The sequence below is a fragment of the Rhinolophus sinicus genome, linkage group LG05 (genome assembly GCF_036562045.2).
Source record: "Rhinolophus sinicus isolate RSC01 linkage group LG05, ASM3656204v1, whole genome shotgun sequence".
NCBI classification, from domain to species: domain Eukaryota; kingdom Metazoa; phylum Chordata; class Mammalia; order Chiroptera; family Rhinolophidae; genus Rhinolophus; species Rhinolophus sinicus.
In genome coordinates this window covers 165,542,942-165,556,511 of record NC_133755.1, presented here as the reverse complement: position 1 = coordinate 165,556,511, position 13,570 = coordinate 165,542,942, and the positions used below count along the sequence as shown (strand labels likewise).

At 36.4% G+C, this 13,570-nt stretch overlaps 1 protein-coding gene across 1 annotated transcript in view; it reads right to left on the bottom strand.

Moving 5' to 3' along the window:
- Nucleotides 1-13,570, bottom strand: part of UTRN (utrophin) — a 463,855-nt gene that overhangs the window by 342,174 nt on the left and 108,111 nt on the right. The window contains exons 5-10 of the mRNA XM_074333962.1: nt 13,294-13,371; nt 12,829-12,921; nt 10,622-10,794; nt 8,159-8,274; nt 7,322-7,482; nt 428-631 (exon numbers count right to left, since the gene is read on the bottom strand). Coding sequence (XP_074190063.1) covers nt 428-631; nt 7,322-7,482; nt 8,159-8,274; nt 10,622-10,794; nt 12,829-12,921; nt 13,294-13,371 — 825 coding nt within the window. The remainder of the gene's footprint in view (nt 1-427; nt 632-7,321; nt 7,483-8,158; nt 8,275-10,621; nt 10,795-12,828; nt 12,922-13,293; nt 13,372-13,570) is intronic.

Sequence of the window (13,570 nt, the reverse complement as noted above, 5' to 3'; positions counted from 1 at the left end):
TTTCACTGTATAAAATTATACACGAACACTGAATATAACATTGGCTTAATCATACAATAAATAAAAATAATCATGTCCTGGGGAATATTGAAAATATAAAGATTTGGTGTATTCATTAGTCATTTTGTGTTTTACCTATAACAATACACTTCAGAACAAGCAGTGCTGTGCACTGATTTTTGTCAGTGGCTCCACAGATTATACAAGTTACGATGATAAGATTAAAATCTGAAATCTAATTCCAATGCAGTTAACCATCCACGCCAACTTTATAACAAAACCCTAGTTCAATGTCACAAGTCCTAAAATATGCCACGACCTTTCTGTGGAGCAGAATTCCGTCAACAGTAACTGCCAGGAGAGAGGCCCCGGTCACAGCACAGCTGCCACCACTGACAGGTTTGCTCATCGGCTACAGACGACTTACTTCATGGGTGGCGAACTGATCTTTGACTTCTTCAACATCATCAGAAATGTCATCCTGCTCCTGGAAAGTGTCCTCCGCAGAAAGCAACCAGGTCAGCACTTCCTCGAGGGCGATCTGATAGCTGTCCAGATCCATGTCCACCTCTGTGACAGTGCTGGGGGTTTCGGCCCGGGGACTGTCATGCTCGTCCTCTGGCACTGAGCTCTATCAAAACAAAGCCAAGAAAACACCCTCAAGCGTCGTGAGGACGAGAAGGTGGTCGACAAAGACACGCTGTATGGAGAAGCCTCAGGTAGGCAGCCCTGGGTCTCAGGCCCTCAGCAAGGTGAGCAGGGCCGTGAACTGGTCAGAACGCATTTATTCAATGTGCTGGGATGGCAGAGGGCAAAAGCGGCAGGCACTCCTGGATTCTGTGCTCATGGGGATTCTAACATCGTTAGGAAGAGTAAGATAACCCACATGAATCATTTCTGAACAAAAATAAAATGGCTATTAGCAAAGTTAAAAATGCCATGGTTCCAGGAAGAGATGCTACATGAGCTCAGCAAGGGCTAAAACAGGAAATGTTTCATTGAGCATCACCTTGGGCCTTGAAAGATAAATATAATTTAAAGAAAAAGAGATAAAAATCAGAACTCTGCTTTAACCCTAGTTCAACTGCTTTTGCTGAAATTCAATTTTTAGCATTTTATTTTAGACACGGAAAGGCTGCCACACATACAGGCTGTTGCACAGATAGTATTTTTTTTTGGAGGTAGTTACCCTCGAGTTTACTTATTGGTCTTTTTTGTTTTTTGAAAAGCCCATGGAAATAAATTTTCTCAAGCTCTTTCTAAGCAATATTTTCTTACATACTTCAGAATCTTACAATCAAATGAACTATCCCATTCATTTGTTCCCTTTCAGAGCAAAACTACTTTAAAAATTTGCCTACAGCCCATATATGACAAGCCCTCTGCTAATCTCATAATTGTGAAAAACTGAAGCCCTTTGCTCTACGTTCAGGAACACGACAGGGCTGTATACTATCACCTCTGCTTTTCAACATAGTGTTGGAAGTCCTTGCCAGAGCAATCAGACAAGAGAAAGAAATAAAAGGCTTCCAAATTGGGAATGAAGAAGTTAAATTATCACTCTTTGCAGATGACATGATGCTATATATAGAAAACCCTAAAGACTCCACCAAAAACCTATTAGAAACAATAAACAAATACAGTAAAGTTGCTGGCTACAAAATCAACATATAAAAGTCCATTGCTTTCCTATATACTAACAATGAAATCTCAGAAAAAGAAATACAAAAAACAATTCCTTTTGCAATTACAGCAAAAAGAATAAAATACCTAGGAATAAACTTAACCAAGGATGTGAAAGACCTATATGCTGAAAACTATAAGACATTTTTGAAAGAAATTGAAGAAGACACAAAGAAATGGAATTGGAAGAATCAACATAGTTAAAATGGCCATATTACCCAAAGCAATATACAGATTCAATGCAATCCTCATCAAAATCCCAATGGCATATTTTAAAGAAATAGAACAAAAAATCATCAGATTTGTTTGGAACCACAAAAGACCCCGAATAGCCAAAGCAATCTTAAGAAAAAAGAACAATAATGGAGGTATCACACTTCCTGACTTTGGCTTGTACTACAGGGCTACAATAATCAAAACAGCATGGTATTGGCAGGAAAACAGACACATAGACCAATGGAATAGAATTGAGAACCCAGAAATAAAACCACATAAATATGGACAGATAATTTTTGACAAAGAAGCTAAAAATATACAATGGAGGAAAGACAGTCTCTTCAATAAATGGTGCTGGGAGAATTGGATAGCCACGTGCAAAAGAATGAAACTGGACTGCTATTTGTCACCATGTACCAAAGTTAATTCAAAATGGATCAAAGACTTAAGCATAAGACCTGACACAATAAACTGCATAGAAGAAAACATAGGTACTAAACTTATGGACCTTGGATTCAAAGAGCATTTTATGAATTTGACTCCAAAGGCAATGGAAGTAAAAGCTAAAATAAACGAATGGGACTATATGCAACTTAAAAGCTTCTGCACAGCAAAAGAAACCATCGACAAAATATAAAGAGGCCACCAACTGAATGGGAGAAGATTTTTGCAAACAGTGCCTCCGATAAGGGGCTAATATCCAGAATATACAAGAACTCATGCAACTCAACAACAAAAAAACAAACAACCCAATTGAAAAATGGGCAGAGGACTTGAAGAGACATTTCTCCAAAGAGGACATATAAATGGCAAATAGACATATGAAAAAATGCTCAACATCAGTAATCATCAGAGAAATGCAAATCAAAACCACAATGAGATATCACCTCACCCCAGTCAGAATGGCTATCATCAACAAGACAAATAGTAACAAGTGTTGGAGAGGCTGTGGAGAAAAAGAAACCCTCATACACTGTTGGTGGAAATGCAGACTGGTGCAGCCGTTATGGAAGGCAGTGTGGAGGTTCCTCAAAAAATTATGAATAGAATTGCCATATGACCCAGCAATCCCTCTCCTGGGTAGCTACCCAAAAAATCTGAAAACATCTATAGATAAAGACACGTGTGCTCCAATGTTCACTGCAGCTTTGTTTACGGTGGCCAAGACATGGAAACAACCAAAATGTCCTTCGATAGATGAATGGATAAAGAAGTTGTGGTATATATACACAATGGAATACTATTCGGCAGTAAGAAAAGATGATATAGGAACATTTTGACAACATGGATGGATCTTGAGAGTGTAATGCTGAGCGAAATAAGTCAGACAGAAAAAGCAGAGAACCATGTGATTTCACTGCTATGTGGTATATAAACCAAAAATAACAAAAGAACAAGACAAACAAATGAGAAACAGAAACTCATAGACACAGACAATAGTTTAGTGGTTACCAGAGGGTAAGGGGAGTGAGGGGTGGGAGATGAGGGTAAGGGGGATCGAATATATGGTGATGGAAGGAGAACTGACTCTGGGTGGTGAACACACAATGGGATTTATAGATGATGTAATACAGAATTGTCCACCTGAAATCTATGTAATTGTACTAACAATTGTCACCCCAATAAATTTAAAAAATAAATTTAAAAAAAAAGGTTAAAAAATAAAAAAATTAAAAAAAAATTTGCCTACAGCCTATCACCCACAGTTTTTATGTTATTTCAAACATACAAAAATATATAAAGAATAATATAAGAAATGCTCATGTATTTAACAGCTACAGTTTGTTAACATTCCCTTTCAGATTTGTATGCATCTCCACCAGACAATGAAAAGGTTTTTGCCAACGTCACCAATAACCTTCCCACTGACAAATCCACTTTTCTAGCCTCTTCTTCAGAGTGACCATGTAATTAATCAACAACCTAGAACATTTTTTTATAAAAACAGTGCTAGGGCAATACACATACACCAGAACCATTCCAAGCAAACCCAGAGATCTGGTCACCCTCTGTTTCTCACTTAGCAGCGTTCTACCTGACTGGCTACGCACCCCCACTCCCACCCCCCCGAAGCTCTCCCCACTTCAGTAATACCACATGGGTTTAGCTCCTGGTTCAGTAGCATTTGCCAATCTGTAAGTAATGAATCTCCTCAAAATTAAGTCCTGGGCCCATTTTTGTCTCTCTGTGTACTTCGAGTGGACTTGTTCATTCCCACTGGATTTAAAGAACCGTCTACATCCTACAGACATTTGCCTTTATATTACTGGTCCCAAAAGCCTAACTCCTCTGTCCAACTACCTTAACATCTTCACTTCAAAGTCATCAGCATATCAAACTATGTCTATATTTACCCTTTGTTTCCCCAAACTTGTTCCTCCTCAGGCTTTCCCATTTCAATAAATGGCTGCTTCATGCGCTTACCACCTCCAGCTAATGACCAGGGAGCCAGCCTTGGCTTCTCTTTCTTTCATCTCTCACATTTAATATGTAAGCCATTCCTACCTTCAAAATGTGACCCCAGTCCATCCAGACCTTTCCATCTCCACAAGCACCGCCATCTGTCCTCAGGACAATAGCCTGCTAACCTGCTAATTGGGTTCTTACTTCCCGTTGACACCCACACTCCTATCTCTACAATCCACTTCTCACAAAGCTGTCAGAATGATCTCGGGGAAAATGTAATCACATCCTAAGACTTCCCCACTTAAAATTTTTCACTGCTTTCTCAATGCTCTTAAGATACAATTTAAAATTCTTAACATAGTTGACAAAAACACTGTAACAGCAAGAAACTGAGCGAGTGATTGTGAGTGTGTACGTGTGTGTAGGGTTGGATTTCAATAGGTTAATCAGGGAAGACTTTTCTGAAAAAGTTCCATTGAAACTGAGGGAAGACGGGAAGCTTGCCATGCAGTTAGTGGGTGGAAGAGCATTTCATAGAGAGGAACCCACACGTACAAGAATCTTGGGGAAGGAAAGGAAAAAGTCCACGTGACTACAATGCAGTGGCTTGAGACGAGTTGTGGAGGTAGGCTGGGTCTTGTAAACTACAGGACAAGATTAGGTCTTTCATTAGCATGAAGGCTGGAACAAAAAGAAAATATAACCCAGAGACATTATAGAGGAAAAAACAAACAGACCCAGTAAACTGTAGACAGGGGTTAAAAATATGAATCAGTGAACACACAGATAAAACATGGGTAATCAGGAGTAGATGGTGCCAAAGACAGAGAAGGGAAAATGAGTTACGCTCTGGACCTAAAATTCTGAAACTGTAGAGTCAAAATAACCCTGGAGACCACTTAGTACCAAACCTCTATGCTCTAATGAGAATATCTGAGAACTAGGAAAGTGAGTGAGTGACCAGCCAAAGGTCGCTGAGATACACACTATGAGATACACACTAGGATCTGTGAGGTGGGAGATGAAAGGAATTATCTAAATGCAAATGTTCAGAAGGTATTAATTAAAACACAAGAGGAAACTTTTTAATTAAAAAACAAGAGTGAGAGATTAATTTAAAGAGAAATGCAGGAATTATTTGCTGACCACCTAATGCTCTATAGCACCGGTTCGTAGAAAGAGCAAGGGAAGAAGGCTGGCTGTTAGTGTTCATTGCAAAGTAGCAGATGGCAAGCTCTGTCAGAGGAGATGATGAAAACTTGACCACATTTATTTCTTCAATTAACTTAATTCAATCTCTAAGGCACTAATGAAAGCATGCAAATGAAGAGGTTAATGTTAATACGCTTGTTCTTTATCCTTTAGCAAAAGGATTCTGCAATTCTTATCATGCCACCCTAAACCCTAAGCAGAAGCACTAATTTTATCTACATATTCATCATAAAAGGCAAATGAAATTTTCCCTTTTAAGAGAGACTGGCCTTAATGATAAGAAGTAAAATACCCCAGTTTTCTAACAAAGGGAACCCAATCCAATAAAGACATAATTCTGAAACCAAAAAGCAAATTCAGAAGGTTTTCTGAGCCGCTTAAAAGGGTGCATCATTAATGCAGGATAATAACTATATTACTAGAGGGAAATGCTTCTCAGCATTTTTTTAGTCAATTATAAAAAATTACAGCTTTTCCTCAGCATCATTTGATTTTCAAAACTAAAAAGAGCCTTTGGTTCACAATCTGGCCCCATCTTTTGCCCTCTTTTCCTCAGTAAGTTTCTTTTTTTCTTTTCCTATAAATCGTGCTATTTTTTTTAAATGAACAAATTAAAAGGACTGGTACCTACTACCCCCAAAAAAATCTGAAATAATAAGTTTTCTGAACCTTGGAGAAAGAAAAAGAGATGCTATGCCAATTCAAGATCATTATCACTATATGAGAATTAAGTAACATTTTTTTAAAAGGAACCTGTTGAGTGAGAATGAATGATAACAAAACAAACTGAGAAGGAAAAATTACAATAATAATAGCTGCTGCTTACTGAGTGCTTATTAATATTATTTTAGAAACTCTGAATTCATTATCTTTATGAACTGGATGGTTTTATCCAGATTTTACAGATGAAACTGTGGTTGAGAAGGGAAGTAACCAATCCAAAACAAGTAGGAACAGGGATAAAATTTAAGCCTCAACGCCCATGTTTTCTGCCCTCTAAAGTGTTTTTCCTATTCTGAAATTCATGTGTATCTTTCTTGGTTGCTAAAGTGTTGCACCAAATGACGTTTTAAAAATCTCGCTCAACTATTAAGATTCTCTCATTTTGTGAAGAGGACTAATTAGACTAAAACAGAATTAAGATAAAATATAGATTGATTCAAGGCAGGATAATTCAGGAAGAAAAATTCATGACTTTATATCTCCTGGAAAAGAAACAAGAAAAAAAAAAAAAACTCATTTATATCGTAATGAGTAAAACCAATGCAAGCCTTCAAGTGAAAAACTCCCCAAGTAACATATTGTCAATTATTCCTCCTAAATGAAAGGGAAAATAAAGCTTGTATTTTGATAGTCCTTGTGAAAACATAACGGTAAACATCCTTTTGTTAGAGGCAAAAGGAAAATTAGTACTTAGAACAAAGCTAGGCTGACATGAGCAAAACCATCTTCAGCACATGATGACAGTGATAAAAGATGGCGACCAAATAAAAGAAAAACATCGGTTCTTAAGCACGTCATGAAGCGGGAGCATGATCACAGCTCTGGACCCTAACTCCAGCTTTATTGTGTGAAATAATATATTTTCCTTCTTAATAAAATCAGTTGAGCCATGGTTTTCCATTACATGCATGTGACATGTGGCAGTGTTCTTCCTGATAAACTGAACTTCTGAGGCTTACATAAGCTGACAAACCAAGATGTTCTCAGGTAAGACAAAAAATCCCCTAAAAGTATTTTTATCTAGTACCTAAGAGAAAAGAAATACGGCAAGTCAAACATTTCAATAAAAATTGACTTGTACCTGTATATTCATTTCTCCTTCTTCACATTCTTTCTTGTATTTCCTTGGCAGTGTCTCTACTTCACGGATGGCATCTATAGTCACTTGCTGAGGGAGCACCTCAAACAAAGATGTTAAATACATAATTATGGATTTCTTGTCAGGAAGCTGAACAGCAACATCTGAAAGTGGAAGAAAATAAGGATCAGCTTAAATTAGATGTCCAAAATATGTGAATTGCTCAATGGTAGATATAACTATCCTGAGTACCCATAAACAATACAATTATATGATCTTTGCAATACCATAGGTCAGTAAGTTTCTATTTCATATATGAGACAAAGGCAAAGACAGTCACTTATTTTTGTTCAGTATCCCATTTCTTAAAATTCTTCCCTGAAAGCTTCCCCCAAATGCTCAAAGACCAGCTACCATTTAAGGTAATGCCACAGATTTTATTTATATTATGAAAATAAGTCTAGACTTCAACTCTACAACATTTGTAACTAAAATTTTTACATCACATGCAAAAAGCTTACATAAAAATGCACTGTAATGAAATAAACCAAATACTGAATTGTTTATCTAATAATTCTGTTTTTCTAAAACTTTAAATCTTATACTGGTATCAAATAACTCTTCTCCAATGATGTAATTAAATTTCTTCCCAAAGGATTCTACAAACTGTTTAGTACAAAAGTAATAATAACTTGTCTGCAATAAAATGACTTGCACCATACCTCAAAAGGAAAATCACTACTCAGTTCTCATAATTAATTCTAAAAAGAAAAACACTGCTTTTCAAGTATTCAAAATTGTAAAGCAAAATCAAACTTGACATTAAACACCAAACAATACCTTCAGGATCTAACAGCTTTTCAATTCCCAAGTAAGTTTGAGCCTTGCTGAAAGCATGTTCAAGTCTCTCAATCGGAGACATTTTGACAACTCTATCCCAGCTGAAGAGTTCAGGTCTGAAATATCACCATGCAAACAAAATGCAATAAAGATGAAATATGTGGAAACAAAGTGGTCATGATTATAATCTAATACATTTCAGTTTTAGATTTTATTTGTGAGTTTAAATTAAAAGTTTAATTTTATATTTCAAAGGCTTGTCTCATATATAATATCTTAAAGTAACTTATAAATATGAAAACAACAGGTAAAACATTCTAAGGTTTTTGTGTCAGTTAAATATGCCATTTAAAATTTCTGGAGTAACCACTAAAAGACTAGAAATGTCATATAATATTTCCTAAATAGTAAAAGAAAAAAGGGGGGGTGGGGAGAGAACCTACCAATACAAGAAAGAAAAAAGATACAGAAAAGAGAAATGAAAAGCTCAAAAGAATTGGTAAAAATGAACCTAAATACATCAACTATCACCATCAATGTTAGTGGACTAATTCTCCAATTAAAAGACCAAGATTAGCAGAGTAGAAAAATCCAGCTTCAATCTGCTCACAGGTTGCTCCTAAAACAAAGGCCCTGAAAGAATTTCCCTCCAGTCACCCTCCTCCATATTCCTATTGTCTAGTATTTTATTTCTATCCTGATTTTATTTTAATCCCTCAAACTGGACATTACTACTGCTTTGACTTAACCAAAAGTTTATCTTTTTTTTTTCCCTGCACTCTATCTGTTCTTGCGTCTTAGACCTACCTAACCTAACTTCCGGGATTTGCCTCCTCCATTCCCACCCCAGTTCCCTCTGACTTCATCTCCTATGACACCCCCTACTCATGCCACTGCACCCACTGGCCTCCTACATGCCAAGTATCTCCTGCCCTCTTGCCAGGTAAATTTTGCTTGAGCATGCTTATCACTTCTTTATGCTGTACAACTTACAGCTTCTTTTATTATTATTTTTTATTGTCTGTTCCCCTCTGTTTGAATGTAAACTCAAACAGGGATTTTTGCCTATTTTGTTCTCTATATACAACCTGTGCCTAGCACAGAGACAGTACTCCACACATACTTATAAATCAATTAAGTAATCAATGAAAAAAAGTTTGGGCTAAAATTCAAGTTTTCTAACAACATCTCTTAACCAACTAGCAACAAAGGGTAACCTCCTTAAACTGATAAAGGAGAAGTGAAAGAAGATTGGGTTTGGGGGTTGTTTAACCAGATAAAAAGTATATCAAAAAAGCTACAGCAAATATCATTCTTATGGTAAAACATTAAAACCACTCCCTCATTATCAAGAAGGAAACTTTCTGCTCATTATCACCAATTCAAATCAACATTGTATTGAAGGATGAGGCACAAATGAAGGGAAAAGAAAAGAGAAGAGAAAAAACCTATAATTCATGGACAGTCTATCAAAAAAATTTTTTCAGTCCACAGAAACAAATTGAAAATTTGTAAAAATTTAACAAGTTTCCAGATCTAAGCTGTAAAAAGTCAACTGTATTTTTGTAGACCAGCAAAGAACATATAGGAATCAAAACTTGAGAAAATAAATAATTTAAAATAGTAATAAAACATATAATAAATTTTGCCTTCACATTGAAATCCTTGCTTCATCTGAAATTTATTTGTGGGTATCGTGAGGTAGAGATCCAATAAATTATTTACATATGGGTAACCAATTGTGCCATACCATCTATTAATCTGAAATATCGGTTCAGTTATGTGTCAGGATAGAGCTATGTGAGCTCTTTATTTGTCAGGTTGCAATATATGAAACTGCCATTCTTATATGTCCAATAGCGTAAAATATTAACAATTTCACATGGTTCAGCCTATAGTTACACTAGCATACTCACAGTACTACATAGCCTTAATTAACATAGCTGCATAATTAATTTTGGTTTCTGTTTGAGAAGCATTTCAGCCTGGATCTTCTTCATGAGTGTACTGGCTCTTCTTGGACCTTTGGTCTTTCATATCATTAGAATCTGTTTACCAGTTTCATGAAAAAAAAAATCACTTTCTGTATTTAATTGGGATTACATTAAATTTATAGAACTTTCCTTTTGGTACGAGATTGAACACTAACACAACTCTTTGTACATATTACTGGTTAGTGCTGAATGAGTAGGATTGAACTGTAATATGTGAATCATTTTACACTTTTTTAACTTAAAAAGATGTAGAGGGCACCATGGAGGTTGCACGGTGCCATTTAAGTCTTACAGAAATGAAGACTGGATGGGTAGTTTTCTTCCATGACCTTTCTTTTCTTAATGTTTTGGTAGCGCGTGTGCAGAGAGGACAGCGGTGGTAGTGGGGAGAGGGCTTTGGGAGAAGTAGTAAGAGAGAAGCAGAGAGGAGTCACAGATTTGGAAAGCCCGCGTCTGAGTAATGTCTCACTTATGTCGGTGGAGCAACGCGTTAAAGGCAAGTCCATCCGTCCAGCTGGTGGTGAAATTCAGGACGTTGACCTGACTGTACGGCCTGGTGGACTGGCGCACCCAGCTCAGCAGGATCTTCTCGCTGTTTGTCTGCTGCAGGTCTGACATGATATCCTTCATGACATCTTTGACCTGTGGAAGAGAAACCATGCCTGCCTATAACTTAAAACAGTTACTGGAATCAAGTCCTTGAATAAGGAATATTAGATTAATAAACTATTAAGGATGAGGTCATTGGTATTCATTTCATTTCAAACTTTCCTTTAAACATTAGAAAGATAAATGCATTTTGAACAGGAATTATTTGGGGTACTAGGATTTGGAGATGATTGTTACATCACCTTTACACATTACAGTAGTTTCTATATCTTAAGCAATACTTATATTAGGTTTGGCAACAATGAACATTATTTTCATAGTCACTAAAAAAGTAATGTTTTAATACTATATATTTACAAAGACCATTTAATAGGAATAAAACTTAGTTTTTATTTTCTACAAAAACAAGGATGCAAGGAAGAACTTTTGACTGACTATAAGATGAAAGACTGCTATACCTTTCCTAGTGGCACTGACAATTATAATCAAGAACTAATATTTTACAACATTAGTCTAAAGTAATATATGTGTTTTAAGTAAGGGCTCAAAGAATGATGTGGACATATCAAAAGGAAACAAGAGCTGGATCACATGGGCCAAATCTAGGACAATATGAACATCAAAATAAATAATGAGAGTAGAAAATTATAACCTACTAAATAAGTAAAAATCCCTGAGGGTGCACTAATATATGGATGGATGGAAGGAAAGATGGATGGATGGATAGAGAGAGATAGATAGATAGATAGATAGATAGATAGATAGATAGATAGATAGATAGATAAACAAGAGATAAGGGAAAGCTCTTCCTTACAAGTAGAAAACCGATTAATAAAATGTACAAGAAATGATGAAATTAGAACATCAGTATTTGCCAAGCATCATAACAATAAATGATCAGGTAAGAATTATGAATGGATCTTAAAACTAATGGACAAAGATTTGATAAGTAGCCGAATATTTACACAGTTTCAAAGTATATCCCACAAGATATATTTTAATAACAAAGTCACTTTACAGTGGAGACACTTGCAGCGACATGACCCAAATGCTGAAAGTTAACACTGCCAGAAAAGGCCTAATGAACAGTACATGCTTCCTGATGTGGTACACTGAGAACTCAATGTCACTTTCGTGGCATTCCTGCCAAAAATGAGTAACCTGAATCTAAGCATGAGAAAGTATCAACCAAACCAACATGGAAGGCCAGTCTTCAAAATAACGGTCCAGTATTCTTCAAAAATGACTTTCCAAATTTGAAACATAAAGAAAGAATCTATTACATGATAAAGAAGACTAACAAGACATAGTAAATTAACGATAAATATCACTATTATTATATACATTTTATGTTATGATATTACTATTATGTTGTAGTCACGCAAGAGAATTCCTTGTTTTCAGGAGAATGATTTGCTTTTTAGAAAATGCACAATGATGTATTTAAGCTAAGAGAAAGGGAGAGAACATAGATATATAGACAACTGTTAACATCTGCGGAATCTGAGTCAAAGGTATCTGGGAATTCTTTGAGCTATTTTTTCAACTAAAATTATGTCAATTTTTAAATTTAGTATTAAAAAAGATACTGTTTTTCTATGCCAGGAAAATAGAGCAGTCAGTCTCTTCCATTCCAAACTGTTATGAGTTCAATTGTGTTCATATTTTGAATGAAGTCCTAACCCCTAGTAATCTCATAATGTGAATGTATTTAGAGATAGGGTCTTTAAAGAAGTAATAAGGTAAATTGAGGCCATATGGGGTGGGGGGCAATCCAGTATGACTGGTATCTTGGTATAAGAAGCATAGATTAGAATATGGACGCCCACAGAGGGAAGACCACGTGAGGCTGCAGAGAAGACAGCGTGTGCAAGCCAAGGGGAGAGGCCTCAGAAGAAACCAATCCAGCTGACACCTTGCTCTCAGATTTCTCTGGAACTGTGAGAAAATAAATTTCTGTTGCTGAAGCCACTCAGTTTGTGGTACTTTAAGATGTCAGCCCTAAGAAACTAATACACAAATGATACATTTTCAATTCCTATAAAGAAGTGATTAAAAATTTCCCACCTGCCAGTGCAAAATGATGCTCCAAAGCAACCCCAGAGTCAGTTTGTGATTTCCGTCAACAATGTCAGTTCCTCCTATATTCACTAAATCCACCTAAGAAAATGAAAACAGGACTTTTAAGACAATTTCTCCACAGAAGCCCAGGTTTTTGTTTTAGCACCTTTGGACAGCGATACCAGTGCATGATGAGAGAAATTTCATTTTAGAGAATCAGGTAAACCTAAATCTCAATAATGTACGATTTGTACCCTAGATCAACAAAGCAATCAGAAAAAGCACGACCATTCCTTCACTGATAGAAAAGGTTCAATACTTCTCCTAAGAAAAATGTTTCCAAAAATTAGTTGAGGCCAATGCACAGAGTAGGATGCTGGTTTCACAACAAATAAATGAATGAATGAATAATTTTCACAATGAATCATTGGGGGGCACCAAAGACCTCCAAAAGTCACACGGCAAACTTACATTGTTCTGATGTAAAACCTGCAGCACTCTGTTGACGTTATTTAAAGCATGTACCCTTGTAGAACCACGTTCCTTCGGCTGGAAAACAAAACACAAAATCAAATGAGACAGTCCATGCACCTCCTCAGACACGGACACTGAGAAGGTCAGGCCACGTGCGGGCCAACGTCGACAGAACGCAAACTCCCTCACCAACAACATCTTCAGATATTAGTTCCCTAGTTTATCTGTACACTGGAATTTCCCAGGGAGCTTCCAAAAATACCAATGTCTCTGT